Source organism: Chiloscyllium punctatum, chromosome 41 (genome assembly GCF_047496795.1).
Source record: "Chiloscyllium punctatum isolate Juve2018m chromosome 41, sChiPun1.3, whole genome shotgun sequence".
NCBI classification, from domain to species: domain Eukaryota; kingdom Metazoa; phylum Chordata; class Chondrichthyes; order Orectolobiformes; family Hemiscylliidae; genus Chiloscyllium; species Chiloscyllium punctatum.
This window is the reverse complement of record NC_092779.1, coordinates 20112030-20137807: the sequence shown is the minus strand read 5'-3', so window position 1 is coordinate 20137807 and position 25778 is coordinate 20112030. Positions and strand designations below refer to the sequence as shown.

At 38.9% G+C, this 25778-nt stretch overlaps 1 protein-coding gene across 2 annotated transcripts in view; it reads right to left on the bottom strand.

Annotated features, from left to right (window-relative positions):
* gmds (GDP-mannose 4,6-dehydratase) overlaps positions 1–25778 on the bottom strand; it is a 650097-nt gene that overhangs the window by 108723 nt on the left and 515596 nt on the right. For both annotated transcript variants that reach the window (XM_072560523.1, XM_072560524.1), the window contains one exon: positions 1674–1792. In XM_072560523.1, coding sequence (XP_072416624.1) covers positions 1674–1792 — 119 coding nt within the window. The remainder of the gene's footprint in view (positions 1–1673; positions 1793–25778) is intronic.

The following is a 25778-nucleotide window of genomic DNA, read 5'->3' as shown; positions in this document are numbered from 1 at the left end:
TAACAATTTCGTCATGAAAATAATGAAACCAATTGCTGCATTGCAAACTCATGTGAATAACTCAACTATAACTGAAACGAAACAAATTTCAATGCGAATGGAGATAAATGATAGGTAACTGCTTTTCGACTGATCAAGCAAGGATTTATGAGTCCACACACTAAACTTTCAATGTTGGTGTTAATGATGCACTGTTTTCTTTTGTTAGGCATCAACATAAATGTAAGTGAAATTGCACAATTGCTGTATTGTCAGATACAAGTGGTAATAATCAAATAACTGCGAAACAGTCATGCCCATATATACGATCCACCCATATTTAAAAATAATCAAAATATTTGCAGTGTACTTTTGAGGTTTACCCAGGTCAATTTTTTTTCTCCTTTTACAAGCAGAGTAGCCCAGGGAACACCAGTGTTGATGAATGAGTTACAATATACAGACAGAATGATTTGAAAGTAAGCTATGTCCCTGCGTCTAAAATTATGGTTGAAATATAGATTCACTGCACTTTATTATACACAATGGGAAACTAACATTTTAATCCTCCATGGTCTCCATATCTGAACAGTGACAACAAAACATTTTAACTAGTACTGATGAAACAAATGCAAATAAATCTGCTGCTGCTCTTACACTCAAAGTATTTTCTTCAAAGTAAAACCAAACTTGAAATTTAACTTTTTTTGTTAAGAACCAATGAATGAAAAACAATAAAGAGCTTCACTGTGCACTACTGGGAAATTAATGCTGGGAGTTCAACTGAAGGACTCGACCTAATGGTCATCTTTCAACCTGAATAACTGTATTCAATTGCCTAATACAGTACATGGTAGCATTTTTAATAGCTTAAATATATGGCTGCCTTGCACTTAAAAATGTGACTGCATAGGAACGACAAAATAACTATTAGTCAATTTTGAATACCGTTCTCTAAAAAGAATTAATCAGAGGAAGCATGTGTGGAATATTTTTGCTTTTACTTCTGAGTAATCTATTCATGATTTGTATGCCATCACAATGATTTTCTTCATGTGAACTGCATACAAAAAAATCAGAAACAAACACTAATACCAAGCAAACAGACACCAAATCCAAGGAAAAAAAACATATTTTAAGGACCATTATGTTATATTAAGATTTCTGTGTCAACATAAAGGGCTAGTGACTGTATTACATAAAGTTTACTGAAATCAAAAGTTGTTCTTTCCCCATTAACACGGATTACAGAGGAACCTAATTATCCAAAGGACATGGGCAGGAGGTATTTCATCTGGTTCATTGAATTCTGGATAATCGAATGTTAGATAACATGGTTTAGCCGAGCATAGGGACATTGCGATCTTGCTGGATAATCCGATATTTGGATAATCGAATACCGGGTAATCGAGGTCTCTATAAATGCATCTAACATTGAATTATAATCCAAACAATTATTTAAAGAACTGTCACTCCCTTCTCCTGTTAGGTGATGGAAAGAACATTTTGTAGACTCCACTTAATCATGCTAAATGCTTAAAATTTTCATTCATTCCACTTCTACGTAGATTTTCACCAAGAATAGACTTCGAGCAATTTTAGAGTTATTTGGCAACTCACAATAAATTATGAACTATTCACTTGTAAACCTGTATCTGTGCCTCAAACAGTTTGTAGCACATTTTCATACTCACACAATGGTTTTCTCAATGTGTTTGAAGGCTTTTTCAACAAATTCTCGAACACTGTGCACTTCTCCTGTAGCTATGATAAAATCCTCTGGTTCATCTTGTTGCACCATTAACCACATAGCCTGGTAATAGGAGAGAAGAGATAGGAGTGAATCATCTATAATGGCCTTAGCAGAGTCTTAATTCATGTTCTCAGATTAAGATCACAGTACTTCGCATGAACAGGCAGTAGGGATATAAATTATAGTTACCAAAAATTGGACTCTGTTTAAAGAAATATCAGTGAGATATATACAGAAATGCCAAATCTGATAGACATCACCACACTATGATTGATTCTTGGCTACTGGCATATGCATTGCATTTGAGTTGCCAACACTGAAAGATTTATACTAATCTCAATTTCAATCTCAACCACACTCACGACTGTTTGCCCAATTCAGCTCTAACTTCATTTACAAGTTTGCTGATTACACTACCATAGTGCGTTGGATCTCAAAGAACACTGAGACAGAATACAGGAACAAGTTAGCTTTGTGGCATGGTGTAAAGACAACAAAATCTCCCTTAACGTCAGCAAAACAAAGGAGCTGGTCATTGACACCAGAAAGGGAAGTGCAGAACATGCCCATCTGTATCAATGGTGTTGAGGTGGAGGTGGTCAAGAGTTTCAAGTTCCTAGGAGTAAGTATCAACAATGATCTATACTGGTCCGTCCATGTTGACATTACAGTCAAGAAAGCACACCAATGTCTCTACTTCCTCAGAAGGCTAAACAATTCCGCATGTCCACAATGGTTCTTACCAATTTTTATTGATGCATCATAGAAAGCATCCTATCCAGATGCATCACTGCTTGGTATGGCAACTGCTCTACCCAAGACCATAAGAAATTACAGAGTTGTGAATGCAGCCCGAAAACCAGCCTTCTTTCCATTGATTCCATCTACACTTAACGCTGCCTCGGGAAAGCAACCAACATAATTAAAGACCCCCTCCTACCCCAGTTATACTCTCTTCCATTGGCGAAGATACAAAAGCTTGAAAACATATACCAAACAATTCAAGAACAGCTTCTTCCCTACTGTTGTCAGACTTACGAATGGACCTCTCATATATTAGAACTCATCTTTCACTGCACTTTCTCTGTAGCTGTAACACTATATTCTGTATTCTGTTCTATTACTCTGATGTACTTACAGGAGGCATGATTTATCTGGTTAACATGTAATACAATACTTTTCACTGTATCTTGGTACATGTGGCAATAATAAATCAAATCATATATTTCATTTTACTTTGACTAATTGTAGGCATATTCTGAAGGAAAGAAAAAGAGAAAATGAGGAAACTCAGCTGATACAAACTCAGATCCCAGAACTCTGCAATAGCCCTCAAGCCCTGCATTGTTCAATATTGCAGCTAGCTTTGTACTACGTTTCATATAAAGCAGACTATAGGGGCTTCCTGCTAGCATTCTTCACCATTGGAAAAGCAGACTTGCTCGAATATGTCTAAGGTATAGCTATATTTTTTAATACTTCACATATGAGCCTTACCCCAAACCCCAAAAATGAACTAAGTAACTGATGTTCTTGTGCCAAATATGCAACAAAATACTGCTTTGTATATGCTGTATTTTTTTGTTTATTTCTGTATAAAAGGTACCATTCAGTTTTCTAACATTCAGTGCCCAAAACTACTTCTGCTTTTTCATAAAAATTCTCTCTGCCTTCTTTTCATTTCCTGAGTAGGTAATTTGGGGTAAATAATTGCAAGCAAAAGAATGCAATAATTCAAGTAAAATTTCAGATTTGCCATGATGAAACATGAAAGTTGACATATTATCAATTACTGCCAACTGGAACTCAGAATCATAGATTATCGCGATTTCTATTATCACTCTACAGCTAGGTTATCCTGACCTGTACATCCGCCAAGAAATAAAGCATAAATATTTTACAGAGTTACACCTTAATATAAAATGTAAATGTTTGGGTCACATGAGAAATCCTAAACCTTCCAAGAGCACAAGTTATTCAAAGGTCTCTGGCGTTCAATTGGTAAAAATGTCTAAAATCTGTAAAATAAATCTATTACAGAAATAAAGCACAGGCAATAAATTGGATGAGAGCATACTTATTAACACATGTATTCTATGACTGGGTTTTAAATAGCTAAGGAGCATGTTTAAAGAATTATACAGATTTTATTCGATATTCAAATGCTTTAGGATGTTATGAGAACATGAAATCTGCTAGAAAGTGCATGTATTTTTTCAATACTGTGTTAAAAGACAAATTTAAGACTAATGTTTGGAAGTTACTTTTCATGCAAAGGATGATTAATAAATTAATTTCTAGAGTGGGCATTGGAGTAATCCCTGCAATTATTTACGAAAGAACTGGGTCCTTTATCTGCATTTAGGAGGTGGTGCTAACTTTTGGGGAATGAAACATAGAACAGTACACACAGGGGCCATGGTGGAGCAGAGGATAGGGCTGCTCAAGGTTAGGTTCCGCAGTTTGGAATTATCTGGGCTTGGTGGGGAGGAAGGGGGGAGTTGTTGCTCCTGCATGGTCTAGAACACTGCTCAGCACAATTGGAGCAAACAAACCATTCCCGCTCCCCTCCAACCCACTGAAGTCAGGGGCAAAAAGCTCTGATATGGGATTCTTAGCTGTTGCTGAAGATATTAATTAGGTCCACGAACGAAGCAAGTGACACCACTATTGCTGAGTTCACTGCAATTCATTGGTAAGATCAGGGATTTAATGGAGGCTGCATTGCATTCCTGTATGCTCAGAAGGCTGCTCAGTGAACTGTTGGCTTAGCCAGTGCACTTCCTGGGGAGTCCCTCATTATCAGGTCACCTGTGCCCAATCAAGGGGCTGAGCAGTGGGGGCTGCCCATTAAAAGCCACCCACTGCCCTTCTCTCCAAGTCAACTCCCCCTCTCTCTCACAACCCCCATCCTACCTTTGGTCTGAGATCCAACTATGAACCTGGGTCTAATCGGACTGACAGAAACCTAGCCATGGAGTCATATGCAACACTTGCTTTTGAAACTTTTTTGATCTTTACAGATGAGTTCCAAAGAATGACTTAGAGATTTTATAAGATTCAGAAATCCACAAATAATATTGGATTAGGCAAGAACTACACTAAAGCCATTGGTTCATCTCCTATTTCCCAGTGAATTATTTAGGCAGTCTCAGTCAGAGACACAGATAACACACAACACAACACCACAAATCTTCATTGAAAAACGTAACTAATCTATGATTCTGTGACTTGTGAATTATTCCAATTCACTTATGGGATATAAGCTTACTGTTCATTGCAATTAATCTTCATTTGTCACATACAAAATTGCTATAAGTGTTACAATTTTATCCATATTTCTACACTTCTGTTGCAGTACACAGAAATGTCTGAAATGAAAAACCATTAAAAAAGGTAACTATACTTTTAAATATGAGGAATTGTTTTTCAATGTGTGTGAAACTTTAAAACCTAAATTTTTGTATCTAACACATTTTGAAAGAATGTCTTTCATAGGTCCCAATATTCTTGTGCAAGACACCTACAAGCAAGTAAGATTTACAAAAAAAATCAAAAAATCCTTGAGGCATTTTTCTTTGCTTCATGATCCAGGAAAGAAGAATCACAAAATCCTTTGTTGCTTTATAATTTCTCCAAACAAACCAAGCTACTTGTTATTCCAGTTGAAGATGTTCCATCAATGCTTTTTGATAACCATAGAAGTTCAAACTGTTTTTCATATGTTTGCTATCATTCCCACCTCTCGTCTGCATCACAAATCATACATGGTCCTGGTACAGGACAACTTGAGAATGAACCCAGACAGTTATGACAGCTGCTGCAAGAAGGAGGCCATTCAGCCCAGCGTGCCTGTAGCAGCTCTCTAAGCATTTTGGTATAGTGTCAAACTTATGCTTTTTCCATGTAACACTACACATTGTTCCATCTGCCATCACCACATTTCCAGACAGTGCATTCCCTAACTACTTGATGTGGAATAAAGTTTCTCTCATCTCACATTTGTTCTTTTGCAAAACGTTTTAAAATTGTGTCTATTGATTCTTGATCCCATTCTAAGTGAAAACTGTTTTTCCCTATCCACTCTGTCCATGACTTTGGAAACTTCTGTGAGATCTCCCCTTCTTTCCAAGGAAAACAGTCCCAAATCCTTTAATCTATTCTCATAATTGAAGTTTATCAGCCCTGGAATCCTTATGAATCCCTTCTGCATTCCCTCCAAAGCATTCACATGCTTCCTAAAGTGACACCCCCCCCCCCCCCAGAACTGTACACAATACTCTAGCTGAGGTCTAGACATTGTCCTTTCTAAGTTCAGTACAACCACCCTCCTCTTGTATTATGCCCCTATTAATGAAGCTAGAATACTGTATACTTTATTAAATGGTGTCTATGTTTGTTCTGCCACTTTCAATGCCTTGCCGCTCTTGCACACCAGTTAGAATAACATCCGTTATACTATACTGTCTCTCTATACTTTTTGCACTGAAATATATCACCACACATTTCTCTGCATTGAACATCATCTATCACCTGTGTGCCCACTTCACCAATTTGTCAATGTCCTTCTGAAGGTCTACACTATTCTCCTCACAACACTCCCAAATTTTGGATCATCCACAAACAGACCATCTTATTGTTTGGATATTCTCATGAGTAATCAACATGCAGTACCAGTTCAATAATCAAAATATAAATTTAATATTCGTTTACAATACCCATTTAATATACCTAAAAATATAATCATACTTAAAATTCACAGTCCTTTACTTTATGAGTGTGTCATATGCAGAAGTTCTGGTTTTTTCACACATCAACATAAGTACTTGAAATATAAAATGAATTACAGTAAATTACAATGGATAGAAATATCAATACAAATACTTCAATCACTCATCGAGCAGTGACAGCCTGAACTTTGCACTGAAGCATCTGGCATGGGAATTGAATCCACAACCTTCTGACTCAGAGACAGCACTACTATTGAGATACATCTAACATTACGATGTGGTCGAATTATACTTGGTTGTGATGTCCTGCATTACCAAATTACGTGCCAATAGTTACTTTTAAGGCTCACATAAAGACTGCTCATGTAGGTGAGGTACTGGTCAAAAACGATCTATAAAAACAAATAATAGACAGCAATATGATGAGAAAGATTGTTAAATTTTATGCTGGCAATCATCTTGTTTTTGAAATAAATATATTCTTTTAGAAAATGTGACAAATATTTTTAATTAATGTCAGTACTTAAAAAGTCTTTGTTCAGTTTTTCAGGTCTGCACAATTATCATGGGTGCATTCTGCTTGCAGATGACAAATCTACAAGCTACTTAATAGCTGCAATAAGAATTCTGATTTTTCTACTTCTGCAGGCTAGAATTTGACCTCATCAGGCCCTTGACCTTCCAATTTCTAGGTATTTCCTTTAGTAGTTCCCATCATCCAGGACTTCAGGCATTAAACTGTGCTGTTGGAGGGGGTGGGGTGGGGGGGGGGTGCTCCCACAGTTTTCAGTTTATTTATCATTACTGAATGGTTTACTGGTTTTAACAGGAGAGACGCTTTGTTTAAACTTCTACAGAGGATAATTAATGGTTATTGACTGGTAAATGAAGAACAGGTGACAGGCCAAATCAGAAGAAAAACGATCTTGTGTTGTAGCGTGATAATGGCTTAGTAATTGCTGCAAAGCTGAGGCTTATTGCATCCCATCATAATGCCAGATCATGCCCAGAACACAAAGGCCTCTGTGTGAAAGGTATTCAACCTTCTACATCCTTACACATCTGCTCAGTTGATTTGGTCCATTTATTCTCTGATGGGCTGCATAACGGAGGCAAAAGTTCACTTATTCCCACCTTCCTGCTCACACTCTGTCACATGACATTCGACACTGCGACTTCAAGTGCACCTTTGTCTTTTCACAAAGTGTGCACTTGTATCAGTGATAAATTGTATCATTATTCCAGAACTTGGCTTGTTGGTCAGTTTTAAGTTCTTTATATTCAAATATTAATGTTGTAACTTGTGTTAGAAAAGCATCATTCTCAATGCAATACAGATGGCCAGATGCAAGTACCTTGCAGTAGAGATTCTAGTGTCTTTTAATTGTATCTTTGCATAAGCAGCCATCCACCCTTGCCTTTTATTTCTCCACAAATTATTAATTATTAAATGTGAATATTGTGAGACATGGACAGTGGAAAGAAAAATTCTTCCAAACTGCTCCTGCAATTGTGGTGATGAAACAGAGGCAGCTCCAAATCAATTACCAGCCACAAAAGGCATTTTATAGAATCACTCATTGCAGAAGGTTGATATTTAGTCACTGTGCCTCTGCTAGTTGTTGGAACGAACCATCCAATTAATCCTGTTCTCCAGTTCTTTCTCCACGGCTCTGCAATTTTTAATTCCGTTTCGAGCATTTATCCACTTCCCTTCTAAGAGTTAGAATGGAATGTGCTTGCACAACCTTCTAGTCATTGCATTCAATACCATACCAACTCACTGTACAACTTGATCCCCCCTTGGTTTACCTCTGGTTCCTTACCTAATTACCTTACGTCTATGTATTCTGGTTACTGATCTTTCTGCCACTGGTAACAATTTCTCCTTATTTATTTGATCAAATCAGTTCATGGGTTTGAACATCTCTTATCAAATCTCAACTTAATCCTTTCTGCTCCAGCTTTCTCAATCTCTTCCATGCAATTGCAGTCTTTCATCTCTGGTACCATTTTAGGAAATGACCTCTGCGCTCGATCTAAGACCCCATTAAAATGTAGTGGTCTGAATTTGACACAATAATACAGCTAGAGTCAATCATTATAAAGAATTCACAGCAATTTCCTTGTTTGTGTACTCCATGGGAGCAATTTTTAAACACCTCCAAGTTGCATGTGAATTTGAGGTACAATTTTGGTTCCACTAACATTTTGGACAAGACACCATCTTGGCAAAGGATGTGAAGCACATCTAGGGAATGGCTACCTGACAGACTCTCAAGAGGATGATTACTGTTTAAATTGCCTACTGGAGATCATTGAAAAAGCTGCAGAGATTTTGGTGATCAACTCTTACAGGGATGTTTTTATGGAACAATGTTAATAACTGTCAATATCTATCAGCATTTATCCAAGAAATTTTCTGAGGACATCATCTAAAAAGCTAAGTGCTGAGGTACACTACTTTATTGGAGTCACCAGATGAAATGGAGTGCTTGATTACTGATATCGTTGCAGAGGTCTCTTTTGGTTTGTAAGAGGAATGTGAATAAGACATAAAGCTGCAGGAAAGGGGGGGAAGAAGAGGGTGACATGGTTCTAGCCTCTTTGTGAGTATGGGACATCTCTCTTCCTCTAGATTTCCTCCAGAATCTCCAGCGCTGTGTTGCAGAACACATGTTCCCTTACCCTTGGCTTTTGAGCCATATGGAAACCTACCACATTGTGTTTGCCAGCTTACTTCTTACTTTTACTGGAAGTGAGTTCTTGAAGCACTGCTCAATGCAAATTGCTTCTAATCTGCATACAAGTGCTAACCTGCAGGTGAGTCTTTTGGCACCTACAGCCAAGTTCAAATGATGGGAATCAGGAATTAGGACCACAATTTCTATTAACAGGAATGTCAAATGGGAACAAAAGTAAAAGCTGGCAATCTTAATGGCAGCTGAAAGAGTTAGCATATTTCACTGTTCAATTACATAAGCTTACTTGGATACTTAGCATGGGACAGGAAGGAACAGAGAGAATAAGCATGGAAAAACAGCAACAAGTAGAATCAAAGATGGAGAAAATACGAAAAAGGCAAATAAATGAATTAACAGCACAATTAGAGGTTAATGGGTATGGTCTGATAGCCATTGCAGAGACATGGTTAAAAGGAGATCAAAGCTGGGAGGTTAATCCTCAGGGTATATGATTTTTCAAAACGATAGACAGAAAGGAAAGAGTGGTGAGGTTTTTGTTATCTGTTTTTGTTTCCTTCCCTTTTTGAATGAGGATGTTACCTTGGCAGATTACTAAGCCTCTGGGACTTTTCAGAATCTAAGGATTCTTGAAAGATAACTGCCAGTGCTCACACCAACTCTGTTAGTACAAGATGGAATAAGTATGATAGAAAGGAATGATCATAGTTTGGAAGATGTAGAAATCACATCGGTGGTGGTAAAAAATAACAAGTGGAAGAAGGCACTGAGTGGAGTAGTGAATAGACCTCCAAACAGTACTTAGAATGTAGGACAGAAAATAAATCAGGAGATAATGAGGCATGCAAATAAAAGAGAGTACAGTAATCATGCGTAACTTTAACCTTTGTGTGTACAGGTAGCGATGAGGAAGAATTCACACAGTATATTTGAGAGAGACTGCTAGAATAATATGGACCTAACCATGTATCAGGCTATTTTTCAACAGGTAATGTGTAATGCGGCAGGTTTAATAAATGATCTCAGAGTAAAGGTTTCCCAAGAAAACAGTGAACACAACATGGGAGAGTTTAGCATTCAGATTGAGAGGGAGGAACTTGGGTTGGAAACAACAGCATTAAGTTTAAGTAAGGACAGTTAGAAAGGTATAGGGCAGAATTGCCTGGAGTGGACTGGTAAAGAGTTTAGTAGAAATGGCAGTTGAGGAACAATGACTGACATTTAAGAAAATAATTAATGGCTTATAACAGATATGCTCCAGTGAGGAAGGAGGATATTAGGAAGGGAATAAGCTAGCCATGGTTAACCCAGGATGTTGAGGATAGAATCAAATTGAAAGAAAAAAACATGCAGTGTGGCAAAGATTAGTGGTCAGCCAGAAGATTGGGAAAGTTTTAAAAACCAACAAAAGATGTTCAAAAGTGGAGAAAATAAACTTTGAATATAAACTAAGCAGTAGTATCAAAGTGGACCAGAAGAGCTTCTTCAAATGAATAAAAAGGAAGAAAGAAACCAAAGTGAACATGGGCCCTTAGAAAATGAGGGAAAATTAATGGAAAACCAGGAAATGCAAGAGGAATTGAATATATATTTTGAATCAGTCTTCGTGGCGGAACACACTAATTGTAATCCAAGAAGGGCCGGTTACAGTGGTGAATAAATACAATAACTATCACTACAGAAAATATACTATGGAAACTAATTTGGCTAAAGGCCAGTAGGTTTCCTACATGTGATAAGTTGCCTTCTAGATTCTTAAAGGAAGCAGTTGCAAAGTTGGTGTGAGCACTGGCAGTTATCTTTCAAGAATCCTTAGATTCTGAAAAGTCCCAGAGGCTTAGAAATCTGCCAAGGTAACATCCTCAGTCAAAAAGGGAAGGAAACAAAAACAGATAATCATAGGCCATGGATGTATGTTTGGGTTTCTTTGGATTGGTGATGTAATTTATTGTGGTGATGTCATTTCCTGTCCTGGTGGTAGATGGGTCTAACTCAATGTGTTTGTTGATAGTGTTCTGGTTGGAATGCTATGCTTCTAGGAATTCTCGTGCGTGTCTCTGTTTGGCTTATCGTAGGATGGATATGTTGTCCCAGTCGAAGTGGTGTCCTTCCTTATTTTGTATGCAAGGATAGTAGTGAGAGAGAGTCATGTCGTTTTGTGGCTAGTTGATGTTCATGTATCCTGGCGGCTAGTTTTCTGCCTGTTTGTCTAATGTAGTATTTGTTACAGTTCTTGCACGTATTTTATAAATGACATTAATTTTGCTAGTGCTACTAAAACAGCAGCTAATGAACTTGAATGACCTTATATGGACAACAAGCAAAACTAATGTCATTCAGTGTTTTGCCCAGAGGCCCACTGAAGAGGTTACCTGGTAGGGTGATAAAATGTCTGGAAATGAACATTTCAGCTCACGAACAAACCTAAATCCAGAACTTCAACCTGAGCTACAAATCTTCTCAAAACTTGCTCATCATAGTCCAGTTATAGCTTAACATCTGTTATTGGTAAAATGTTACAGTCTATTATAAAGGATGGATTAACAAAGCATTTAGGAATACATAACATAGTCAGAATCAGAATGGCTTCATGAAGAGGAAGTCATGCCTGACAAATTTATTAGAACTCTTTCTAAGAGGTAATAAGTAGGATAGACAAAGGATAACCAACAGATGTAATATATTTGCAGTTCCAAAAGGCGTTTGATAAGGAATGGCATGTTAAACTACAGTATAAGGTAAGAGTCCATGATGTTGAGGGCAGTATATTAGCATGGATAGAGGCTTGGCTAAATAACTGAAGACATATGTTTGTATAAGGGAGGGGTACTCACAGAGTGCTTTAGGAATCAGTGCTGGGGCTTCAATTATTTACAAAAGAACGTTAATGACCTGGATGAAGGAAGTGAATGTACTATCATTAATTTTGTGGATGATACTAAAACAGGTGGGAAGGCAAGTAGTAAGGATAACATGAAGAGTCTACAGTGGATACAGTCAGGATATATGAGTGGGTAAAATTTTAGTGGATGAAATATAGTATGGTAAAATGTGAGTTTCTGTACTTAGGAAGATTAGAGGCACTGAATATTATTTTGTTGGAGAAAGTTTTGCAGAAAACTATAGAATAAATGGAATTTTTTTGTGCATAAATCAAAAAAACAGCAAATAAGTTCAGTGTCTGATGCAGAAGGCAAATGGAATGTCAGTCTTCATTTCAAAGAGAGTGACGTTGTAAAAATTTGGAAGTCTTGTTAAAACTATACAAGGCACTAACTAGACCATATCTAGAAGATTGGGCACAATTTTGATGTCCCTATTCAATGTAAAGATATTCAGTCATTGGATGTAGTCCAGAAAATATTCACTGGGCTGAACCTGGGAAGGGAGAGATTATCTTATGAGGGCTCAGTGGAGTGTAAAAGAATAAGAGATCACCTTATTGAGACATATAGACCTTGACAAGGTAGCTGTAGAAGGATTTCCCAATTGGTCGCTAGAATAATGGGTTGCCCATTATTCTAGGACAGAGATAAAGAGGAATTTCTTCTTTGAGATCTGGAATCTGTGGAACTCTGTACTCAGTTATTAAGTATATTAATGGCTGAGATAGTCATTTTTTGTGATCAGTAAAGAAATCAAGAGTTATGTGGAAAAGTGGAGTATTATGAGATCAGAACTGATCTGATACGAGACTCGATGGACTGAATGGCCTACTTCTGCTCTTAGATTTTTATGGTTTAATCATTAAGTGGTAAAGTAAAGCTTTCAAAAAGGCATATCTTACTAGCAGATCACCTACCTAGCACGTTTTTCACTTTATCAACAAAATAACTTGCAAATCATCTGCATATAAAGGCAAAGATCCCACATCTTTTTAACAGCTTCCTCAAATTGTCCTGTCACTATCGATGACTATGTATACACATTCCCAAATCTCTCTGTTCCTGTAAAACTCCCTTTAAACATTCCCTCTAAAATTGCACCTTCTAGTTGACTGGACGATTAAAATTACACATCACTCATTTTTGCAAAGTTCAGCTCATAATAATGAAAATTATACAGTGCAGATGGAGGCTCTTCAGTCTGCTATAGGTCTACTGGCTCTTTGAAAAGGGTATCCATGTGCTCCATACTGAGTCACTGTTTTTAATAAATGTAGTTTGTCCTAAAGTATACTGGTGTTTCTCACATTGTCCAGAAACACTTTGAAGTTCTAATTTACAGAAATGTTCACAAGTATCACTATTATTAAAAGGTTGTGAAAAGATAAGCTTTTTTTTTCAATTATTTACCACTCCTTTGATCAAAGTACTTGGTACTCTCTTACCTTAGCCCCACTGTGCCAGCATCTATATCATTGCTGATAATCTTGGGTAACTGTATAATTGTGAATTCATATTCAGGAACAATAAAATGCACATTTCATAGCTCAAATTACAAATGTGATGAAAGAAGGTTTACACAAGAACTGAATCCAGAACACCATGATGTCACTGATGCAAAAAAAAAGTGCCTTTGCATCTCCAAGGCCTTTGTAAGAACCTAGCATAACTTATTGATAAACATTCAGAATAACTTACTTTGACAGATGAAAAAGATAACTTTATTTTTTAGATTTAGCTCCCTTTACATAAAGCTGGGGGGTATAAACTTTCTTCTGGTTATCTTATTTAATGTATTTCTGTCACTAAATTAATTATATTTTTGTCAGCTAGGTAGTTTGAGGGATAAATATCAATGGTCCTATGCAGTCTGTCAATCAGTCCTTGCTTTTTGGAACTTAAACTTAAGTTGTATTTTTCTGTGACTGTACAGATCAGATTTTAAATTGTTTCTAAACAGATTTACCCTTGCTACAACTTTATTTTACATACTGGAAAGTTTCCCTAAATTATGCTAATAACAATGAAATAACAGTATTGTTTCTCTCCCTATTTGAGCAGTAAAAGAGACTAGTCAACTTGTTCAAATAATTTGATTACATTGAGATGTCAAGCAACACACAGCCAGAAATAATGCCTGTTACCACCCTCTACATGAAATGTAAGTATAAAATGAGGCCATACAATGATCCATGGAGACATTAGGAAGAATTTCCACAAGTTAAAACAAAGACACCATCTAAACAGAGGTGTTGCATGTGTCACAGTAAATCTGTTCAATTTATAATGGAAAAGTTTCACTTTACAGTGACAAATTCAAAACAGAGCCAAGCCAACCTCTCTTTTTGATGGAATCACAAAACCTGGCAGGTATCTAAAGAAAAGCTAAGACATGAGACATTTAAAAAAATGTCTCAACTTTTTTCTTAACATAATGATAGATTTCAGAAAATAATCTTTAACAAAAGAATGCTGTGAAAAGTTTTTTGATAGCAGTCGCCATGAACTTAAAAATCCAACAACTTGAATTGACCCTTTTCCAAAACACATTCCGCTAGAATAAAAAATAAACCAATAAAAAGGAGACACCCACACTTGATAATTAGGCTATGATGCTCTTCATGTACCCCGTGAGTTCAGTGTGGTCTTTGTAAGTCATTTGCCGTGGTCCTTCAGATCCAATTTGGCTCCATTGAAAAGCATCTTCTGCTACAGTTTCTCACACTGTGCTCTGAATTGAGTGACAACTGGTTTTTAACTAATTAGTATTAATCAGTCTATTTTAAAATTGTAGAGTGAAAAGTGTTCAAGTTGGTTTGCAGAATTGGTAGCTGGAGGCTAATGTGGAACTGCAGAGTAAACTTTCCTTATGTAGTTAACTACTTATTTTATGGAGAGTGAAGTGGCACTGCTGGAGGGTTCTGTAATTAAAACAATGAGATGAGTGTAGACTTCATGCTGTTAATTATAAAACTGAGTTCAGCCAGTGTCTGTATTATTACAGGGTTTCAGCACTAATAAAAGCTTACTTAGTCTCCACTTAGTACTGTCAGCATCAATTCACAAACAAATCTGTTCTTCAAATTGTGATCTTGGACCAGAAGTCAACAAATAACCCTACCTTAGATAGTAAATACTGCTGAAAATGTGTTGCTGGAAAAGCACAGCAGGTCAGGCAGCATCCAAGGAACAGGAGAATCAACATATGCCCGAAACGTCGATTCTCCTGTTCCTTGGATGCTGCCTGACCTGCTGCGCTTTTCCAGCAACACATTTTCAGCTCTGATCTCCAACATCTGCAGTCCTCACTTTCTCCTCGAAGTAGTAAATACTGTCAGACTAAAATTCAACAAAATATCAAAAAACAAACTGCTACCAAATTAATACTCTGGGATCCCTCATGAAGAGCTTTTGCCCGAAAAGTCAATTTTCCTGCTCCTCGGATGTTGCCTGACCTGCTGTACTTTTCCAGCACCACTCTGATCTAAACTCTGTTGCAAGAAACCCATCTTAATGAGAAGTAGCACCTAAAGTTACAGCTGGATGTGTTTGATCGGGTGTTTTTTCATCCTTTAACACGAAGAGCAGGGGAGTGGCCATACTTGTCCAGAAGAGTCTCCCATTTAAGTTATTAGATCAAGTTAAAGATGACTATGGGTGGTTTGTAATTTTTTAAGCTTTAACACATGGTGAAGAGTATGACATTCTAAATGTTTATTGTCCCCCGGCACCCACCCCTCAAATTTCCGACCGATGCACTTTTTAAGTTGATTGCCCTTGGAACATGACACACTATCAATAGGGGGAGATTTTAATCACCTCATGGACCCCCACAGTGATAGAATGCCCAAAGGTCCACCAAATGGCTCTCTGCAATCCAAACAATTGGTTGACTTATGTCTGGAACTGAGGCTGGTGGAAATTTGGAAATGTCTCCACCCTACAGGTAGGGACTTCACCTTTTTCGCTAATCCACACAAGTGTCATATCAGGATTAACCGTTTTTTAGCACCTTCAGTTTTTCTGGATTCAGTGCTGTCCTGTAAAATTGGAAACATAGCCATTTCCGATCATGCAGTTGTATATTTGGAGGTTGAAATTAAGGGCAACAGAACAGGTTCCCGGCATTGGCGAATGGATCCTTTTATTCTCAAGGACAGTATGTTTAGCAAGTTTTGAGAAGGTTGGTAGCTCAGCTTGAGGTTCTGGATGTAGATTTGCTTGCTGTGCTGGAAGGTTCATTTTCAGACGCTTTCAGACGAAGCCTTCGACCGGAGGCTCACTGAAGATGTTACCTACTATGGTGACGAAATGTCTGAAAATGAACCTTCCAGCTCAGCAAGCAAACCTACATCCACAGTACATTTGTCGAGTACTTCTCGAGTGAGTTCAAAGCATTCTTTGCTATCAACTCAGGTCCGGCTAGTAACCCGTCTGTACTCTGGGAGACTGCCAAAGCCTATGCTATGAGGATAGTTATCTCTTACTCAGCTAGCTGCAAGAGACAGAAGTGAGAGCAGCAATGTCTGCTCAAAGCCTGGTTGAAGGCAGCATAATTTGATAGGCCATCAATGGCCAAGTTGCAGCGAGCCACATCCTCAAGTTGCTTTGAATTCCATGCTCACTCAGACAGTGAAAACAGAACTCTCTTTCACGAAACAAAGGCAGTTTGAGCATGGCGATAGGCCAGGCTCTGGCATATGTGGCCAGGAAATAGAGCGCCCTCCAATCCATTACATCAGTTAGAGAAGGCACTGGGATTCTTACATGGAACTCTAAAAGGATCAAAGCAGCATTTTGGAGCTTTTACTCAGAGCTATATCAGTCAGAATGCTGCAAGGATCAGTGGGCTAAGATGGAGTCTTTTTTCAAGAACTTGGACCTTTCAGGTTTGACCTCGGAATAGGCAGCTTTTCTTAACACCCCCTTGACAGTGCAAGAGATACAGGAGGCAGTAAGACAGCTCTGAAGTGGAAAGGTGCCTGGCCCTGATGGTCTCCTGGGTGAATTCTACAAAGAGTTTATAAATATACTGTCAGGGCTGATGCTGGACACGTACAGCTATTCATACAGTCATGACTACCTCCTGCCATCCCTGAGAGAGGCTAACACCTCTCTCATTCTCAAAAAAGGGAAAACACTGGAGGACAGTGCTTCATATAAGCCCATTTTGCTGTTAAATTCAGACTTTAAAATTTTATCCAAGACACTTACGTTGAGATTGAAGAAGGTGTTGCCCTATATTGTTAAAGAGGACCAGATGGGTTTAAAGGGCCGTAGGTCCTCCAATAATATTAGAAGATTACTGAATATGGTCCAAGTGTGTCAGCAATGATCAGTTCAGGGTTTGGTGATCTATTTAGATGCAGAGAAGGCATTCCATCAGGTGGAGTGGCCATGTCCTTTTTTATACTCTGGAATGGTTTGGTCTAGGTGACGTCTTTGTCAGATGGGTGGAGGTCCTGTATAGGGACCCTCTGTCTGCAGTTCTCAGCAATGGTGTAAGATCCAGTAATTTCAGTATTGGTAGGAGCAGTCAGCAAGGTTATCCCTTCTCACCGCTACTGTTTACATTGGTGATTGAGCAGCTGGCAGAGGCGATATGTAAGGACCCTAACATATCTGCCCCAGAAGTGGGATCAAGGGCATATAAGACTACATTAAATGCAGATGATGTTCTCCTCTTCTTATCAAACCTGGCAGGTTCCGTACCTCACTTAATACAATATATTAATTTACTTGGCTCTTTTTTTGGGATATAAAATCAATTTTGCAAAATTGGAGACTATGCCCGCTGGGGGTGTTAAGGGAATACCTGATATTGAAGGTGAATTATGACTCCCCTTTGAATGGTCGCAGAGGGGTTTTCTTTACATCGGCATTTTTGTTACTCCCACCCTTGATCATTTGTTTAAGGCTACTTTTAATCATTTGCTTGACAAGATTAGACAAGACCTTCAAAGATGGGAGAACCTTCCAATTTCTTAGTTAGGTTGCGTAGCCCTTATCAAATTGAATGTCCTTCTTCATCTGTTATATCCCATGCGAAAGCTCCCTCTGATGTTTCCCAGGCAAAGGTTGTGTAGACTTCACTGCTTGGTTTAGTTCTTTTATTTGGCGTCTCATTAAGCTTGCCAAATTGCAGTTACCCCAAGAGTTGGGGAGTGTCGACTTTCTGGATATTAAGAGATACCAAGTAAGCTCCCGTCTGCCCATTGTGAGCAACTGGGCTTGTGAGAACTTGAGATCAATATGGTTGGATATTGAGGCTTCGCAGGCAAAATGCCCCCTGTTGATGAGGACAGCTATTAATACAATCAAAGCATGGAGAGCAACGCGACAGAGCGAGGGCAGTTTATGAGAAACCTCTTTTCTCACCCCTATAGTTGGCATGCCGGGATTCCGGCCAAGGATGATGGACCCTGGATTCAAACTGTGGGCAACTAGGGGAGTCTCCTGTTTGGGAGACCTGTTTGAGGGGGAGGTCATGAGGTCCTTCGACGAAATGAGCTGCCAATATGGACTGCCCAGCAGGGATCTTTATCGTTACTTTCGGGTTAGTGACTTCATTCAAAAAAAGACAACACTTTTGACCAACCCCTATAGATCTAACACAGGCAAGAGAGTGCTTCATACCTGGGGACCAAAGTTAAGGTAGACCCGGTCTCTCTTCTCTTGGGCCTGCCAAATTTATCTTCCTTAGATACGCATGGGACAAAGCTATTTAACATTCTCACTTACTGTGTGAGGAAGAATATTTTGATGAGTTGGGTGTCGGAGGACCCTCCAGGCCTGTTGGGGTGGTGCAAGTTAATTAAGGAACACATCCCTTTGGATTTCCTCACAAACATAGTGCACCATTAAACGGAACCTTTTTATAAGACATGGCAGCCCCTTTTGAATTACCTGGAAGCAGACTTGTCTGCCATTTTAATTAAGGCATTTGTTTAGCCATGGTGTGATTAGGTTTAGTGAGCCTTGTGCCCTGGGAGGAAGAATCCCAAATAAATATGGTTGTAATAATTAATGCTTCCAAAGGTTGGAGCCTCGGTGTGGTTGCGCTGAGTGGCATTATTTATTTACCTATCTATTTATAGATTTGTAGTGAGTGTAGTTTTGATTTGTTTTGGAGAGTAGGGTAGTAGTTAGTTTATTGTAATGGTTGTTATAACTTTAAATGGTTATATTTTTGTAATTTTATAATTTTGTAAAGAAAAACTTTATTACTAAAAATATTTTTTAAAATGTCCCTTCAGTTTATGTTGCTTCTCCTTATTTCTTCTGACAAAAACGTGTCACTTCATATTTCTCTCCACCTAAATGAAACATATAAGTGCATGAATCCATAGTTATGAATCAGAAATAATGTTCCTTTTTGGATTCTGACTGGGAGGTGATCCTTTTATCTTTCTTTTTAAAGAACGCCATTAAAACCAAGAAGACCTTCATGAAACTTTTTTAGTTATATGAATTGTATCTTTTACTCTTTACTCATTATTATTTTGCACAATTTTGTGCTACTTTCAGAACTTTGATCTCTCACTACCATAATTATCATGATCACATTAATTTATTACGTCTTGCCATAATTTGTGACAGAAATGTCTCCCATGCCCCATAACTCTTGACAAGGGCTTGGCCTTTACAACATATAAACTTGGCTGAATTATTGGAAAACCTGCAGACCTCCCAGAATTCCACCCCATTCCCCCCTCCCCCATTGCTACCTTCCCCATTGACCAATGAGATCCAGCTTTGATTGGTGACTATGTCAGAGAAGTGATGAAAAGGTGACTAAGGTCTCAGGCAGCTAGTCTGGAGCCAGTTTATGTCTAAATTCTCTGGGGGCTGTGGCTTTGTAATTTCTCAGGAATGTTTAATTCACTGCATCCCTGTATGTTTCCCTCAAGGAGGACTTGGGCCTATCTAACCTCCCTAGAGGGCACTGTATAACGAAATTAGCATGAGATAAGTTTAGATTCTCATCCAAACATGAAAATACAGGAGAGAATTTCATTAAAGTTGGAGAAGTGGGTGATCCAAGTTAATCCCATCAGTAAACTGCGGTAGAGAGTTTGTTTTTGTGTGAAAATCCTCCAAGCAATGTTGCCGAGCTCAATAAATATAAAATATGTAAAAATGTATAACTTGGCCTGAGTCAACTGCAGATAACAACTTTTGACTCAACAAAACAGTTGCTTGAACATATTAGTAACTGACAGGAACAATTGAAGACTGCTAGTTTTTTTTTGTTTCTGTCCCTTCTGTTTTTTGTTAGTGTTAACGTTATCGTGTTTCTTTCCATTTCACATACATGGGGGGCTGGGGAAGGGATGGGTGTAGTCTTTGTCATGCTGGTACTGGGTGAAGCCAGAACTTTCTCTGGCCTCTCCTAATGCTGTTTTTTATCCCCATTCAGCCATTTTAAGGCATAGGAATATTGCACATTCTGGTCTACAAAACATATTGCAGGTAGGTATGAAGAGGGCAGTGCATAGACTACCCACCCCAGTTAATACAGGTAGCTAACATTGATACAATGATTCAGATATACGACAGAGAGAGTCAAGCCAGAATACCACATAAAGGTCTGCAGCACATATTAAAAGAAAGGCATTGTAAAATTAAATAATACATTATAGATAAGACACACATTAATAAGAGATGCTAAGTCAGAGAAATACTGCTCCCTATAGGATGTTGACTAGGAGGTGATCTTATTTTTCAGTAATTTTAAGGGAAGACTTTTCATGAAAGCCTTCTTAATTTTACATGTATAAGAGATTGTAACTTCTACCCTTTAAAGCTGGCAATTCTAGCTGCAGAGAGTGTGTTATTAAGGAATGGCTAAAGAAGGAAGAATGGGTAGTAAAGCACTCTGATGCTGCATTGGAGGCGTCAGAGAGACAGTGAAGAGGAAGGAAGTCCTTCTTTCCTGATGGAAATTGGAAGCCTTCCATGTATTTAATCAGAAAGTACATGATTAAATCAATACTTGGAGCACTGCATCAAGAAAATGGCTGCATTACTGGATATAACTCAATACTTTGACAAGAGTTTTTAAGAATGTTCTCATATTTTTGACTGCTGCGGAACAGCATAAGACACTGCCTGAGATAGCAAACTAGCTGTAGGTACAGGGAATAAACTCTTTCAATTAATAAAAATATTATGCAGATGACAGAGCAAGAAAGGTGATGCATAAGCAGCCTGAAAGAGCACACGGCTCAAAGGTAGAGAGCGATGGTGACTTCTACAACCAGAGACGCTGCTATCTATGTCTCCGTATGTTGGATAAAATAACAGCATCTCATCTACTTTTGCACAGTAAACATGATATAAAGGTCATACTTCCCAAAGAAACTTTGTGGATTTGACCTCTTATGCAGTGTCCTCCTCCTCCTCTACCTCACAGCATTTACACTATGGCAGCTTCTCCTTCTCTGCAATGTCTTTCTTGCCCTATGACACCAGCCGTGTTTGACAAGCATTTGTGATACAAGGAACAAGAATACATCAGCTAAGTTGTCTTAGCCCTCAAATCAGCGATCAGTATTACCAGTTCAAAAACCAGACTGTTAATTACTGCATGTTGTCTTTAAGTAGCATTTGTGAAAGGGCCTTCCTGTCAGATTGTGTCTGATGTGCTGACCTCAATGAGAGAAACGCTGAGCCAGTTGAAAATGGAAAGCAAGCCCTCCAAAATGCAAAGGTCCATAACTTATATTGTTCTTTGGGTAAAATACTACTAACAGGCACTTCTGTTGCCATTGCAATTTCCTTTTCTAATATGACAGAGGTGTATGCATGCACTTCCTGCCTGATATATTAGTGACATAGTAGGTCACTCAGCAGACAAAGCAATTTATGCCACACAAACAGGTTTTTAGACTAGTGACCTATCACTGGTTCAACTCTGTGTCACAGTGTGATGGCATCCTGTGCAGTGAGAAGCTCATAATAAAGGGGAATTTGGAAAGCCGAAAGAGAAACTGTGTGCCAGCTGTGGGGTAGTGGAGTCCTTTATCAACCCGAAAGAGAAAATACTGGAAAATCTCAACAGGTCTGGCAGCATCTGTAAGAAGAGAAAAGAGCTGATGTTTTGAGTCTAACTGACCCTTTGTCAAAGCTGAGTTCTTTATTAAGGCAGGATGGTGGAGAGGTGACCCATCCATCTATCCATATCCTTCCAGCAGACAGCCTTCCCAAACTACTATCAATTGAGACCATTAACTGGGCAACTAATGCTCAATTGAGTGCCTCACCTCAAAGCTGCTAATACCAAACTCATTGGTGGATGGGTTTCCATGTCACAAAACACACCAAAGATAATTGTGTTTGCTTTCCAGCTACAAGGGAGGGGGCCCTCCTTGAAAGATCTGCTACTGGGAGGCATTGAGAGCCACAACCTGTTTTTGCTGCTGACTTCCCTCCCCCATAAACCTTTGTGCACTGTCACTCAGCCAAGACTTGGCTCTTGGCTCATGGGTTTGTGTCATTCCAGCAGGAACCATTGCCCCACAACTCCATTCAGAAGAGCTCGGCCTTGGATTCGCTAGCAACTTTTGGCAGGTGAGACTTCAGCCACCAGGATCTTTGGTTAAGTCTCACCAATGGCCTTTGAACTGCTTGACTGGTGTGAAGCAGGTCTTCCTAGAAAGAGGCAATGGGAGGTGGAGTTTCAATCAATGGCTCTCCAGTCAGTGCCCAAAAAGCCCAGCACAAGATTCCACACAATATTATTAATCTTTGGTATGTGCTTGTGTTTATCAATAGAATTATACCAAGTTATGTTGTGCTCCTTTTGATGTAAAAGGTCAGAAACTGCATGACACCAGGTTATAGTCCAACAGGTTTATTTGAAATCTCAAGCTTTCAGAGCACTGCTCCTTTGTTGGTGAAGTCAGTGTGACTTCTGACCTTGTCCACCCAGTCCAACACCAACACCAACACCTCCATATCACAGCCTTTTGATGCAAAGTAAGAGCAACAAAGGTTTAACTTGAATAAGCAAACGTTGCATGATATTGTGTTCATACTGATCATTGTACAATATGGTGTTACTTCCAGAAAGTGAATTTACTTTTCAAATCATGCTACAGTCAGTTCTTTGTACCACTTCTCCAAAACAATGCTTCGTTTGTGCTAACCTCAAACAAATAATATGCTGTAAGCCTCCAATGATCGTTCATTTAAAATCCGATTTAATGATCACACAGGTTTGAAGGTCACATCTGAGATTGTTGGGTCAACTGGCAATATCTCAAGATCACTCTATTGGATAAATTGTCCTGATACCCCCACGTGATTATAAGTGACACAAATACAAAGGTACAATACTTATTTGACTTTGTACAGAAATCATCCACTGACACACACTGTGCCTTTTAGAAATCTGCACTCAACTCAGGTGCACTGGATATTAAAAAGAAGCAACTGAGCCAATGGGTGGAACTGCATCTTTATATTTGTGCCAATAATGACATTACAATTTGGGTTCTGAAGGTATTATTACATGTGTTGCTACAAAATGTAATTAAAACAGCTAATGGAATGCCGGCCTTTATCTCAAGGGCGATAGAATACAAAGGGGAGGAAGTTATGTTTCACTTGTATCAAGCCTTAATCAGACCCCATCTGGAGTTCTGCATTCAGTTTTGGCAAGCACCTCAGGAAAGATATATTGGTCTAGGATAGGACACAGTGCAGATTCACCAGAATGATATTAGGATTAAAGGGTTAAATTATGAGGAACGACTGCATAAAAATGGATTTTGTTCCCTTGAGTTTGCAATGTTGAGGAGTAATCTCATTCACATGACAGAGTAATTATAGAGAACCTACGTCCTCTGGTAAACTTCCCAGACAGGGAATTCAGCTTAGAAATTAGACCTAGGCCATTTGAGAGTGAAATCTCCCTCCCAAAAGACTATGGATGCCAATTTAATGAAATTTTTAAAGATTGAGATTGACAGGTATGGGCAGGTAAATTGAGCAATAGAACAGGCTATTTCTGTTCCCAGGTTATCCTTTATTTTGTAAATGCAGCACCTTACATAAATGTCTACCCTAGAACAATTAAGGCTAGGGCAATAGAGCAATGGGGCTGGGAAGGAAATTTCCAGCCATTGGCCTTGGGTGATTAGCCAGCACTATCCCACCCTGGCCATTCTCCTGAAGACTAGATCAGGGCTGAAAAGCAACTTATTCAAAAGAGGTGGGTAACCAACTGAAGTAAATTAAAGGTCAATTAGGTCCAATTATCCAGCACGCCTATAGGCCTCCCATAACATCAACAGCACAGCAGAGTCAGCCCCAGGATACTTTTGAGGCCTTTCACCCTGGTCATAATCACACCTGTTTTTTTTAACCTTGAAAGATTTTAAAGTGCTGAGAGGACTCCTCAAAATGAAGGCAGTTTTTCTCTTCTAAACTTGTAGCACCAGGCCATAGCTTACTCTCTGCTATTTGTCGTCCAGCTTTGAGACCCATTTTTGACCTTAAAGTACATCCTCTGGTCAATTTAGACAAATCTTATGCTGGAGTCCTGTATTTGACCCTGACTGAAATTGGAAATCCTGCCTAGCAAGAATCCCAACATCAACCTTGTGAGGTCTTGATTTAAAAGTACCCTGTTTAAATTCACATTTCCTTGTCAGTGCAATACTTCAATCATATCTCAGATTTGAGGCATTCAAAGAAATGGAAGGGGGACTTGGGAAGGTCTCTATTACCTTGACCACTCCCATGTCTGGATCTCTTACTGTTACCTGGCAGTTTTATGCTTGATCTGAGGGGCATCAGGAGGGTGGGCTCACCCAAGCTTGTGAGTTTTATGAATGTTGGATTTTAAATTACAGTAATGCTTTTAAATAGTGCCTATAAATCGCCATGAACTGCAATGATTTGGAATTGGGGAATAGTGAGATCAGAATAAATCACTGTCAAAAGGCAAGCTTATCTAATTTGGTTATCATGCATGGGAAAGAAACCTGAGATCAGGACTTATTGAAAAGTAAGTGGCTGTTGCCACACCTTGACAAGTAGGCGGCACGGTGGCACAGTGGTTAGCACTGCTGCCTCACAGCGCCAGAGACCTGGGTTCAATTCCCAACTCAGGCAACTGACTGTGTGGAGTTTGCACATTGTCTGCGTGGGTTTGCTCCGGTTTGCAGGTTAGGTGAATTGGTCATGCTAAATTGCCCGTAGTGTTAGGTAAAGGGGTAAATGTAGGGGAATGGGTGGATTGCGCTTCGGGTTGGCGTGGACTTGTTGGGCCAAAGGACCTGTTTCCACACTGTAAGTAATCTAATCAAGAACAATGTCATTTACTCCACCAGTAAAGAGGTCTTCATCCATATATCAATGACCTGACTGATGTTCAGACAGGTCCACAGAGTTGATCACTTGCCTGTAGACCCTGTGTCCAGGGTTATCATCGCCTTCCAGCTGAAATTTGGTGCAATTTTCATCTGAGCAATGGAGGACCATGTGGCTGAGGTTGGCATCGCTGTTGCTCTTAAGTGCTCTGGGATTGTTGTTGGCAGCATGCCTTCTGCTGTTGCCCTCTTTTGGAGTCTCACCTATTAAATTCTTCTGACTATCAATGTACCTGAAAATTTGAAGTTCTTCAATTTATGACTAATGTTACTCTTTACAGTCCAGCTTATCTACATAGTAAAGGTTAAAAGAGGCTATCTTTTACACAGCTAGATTAATTCTGATTGTA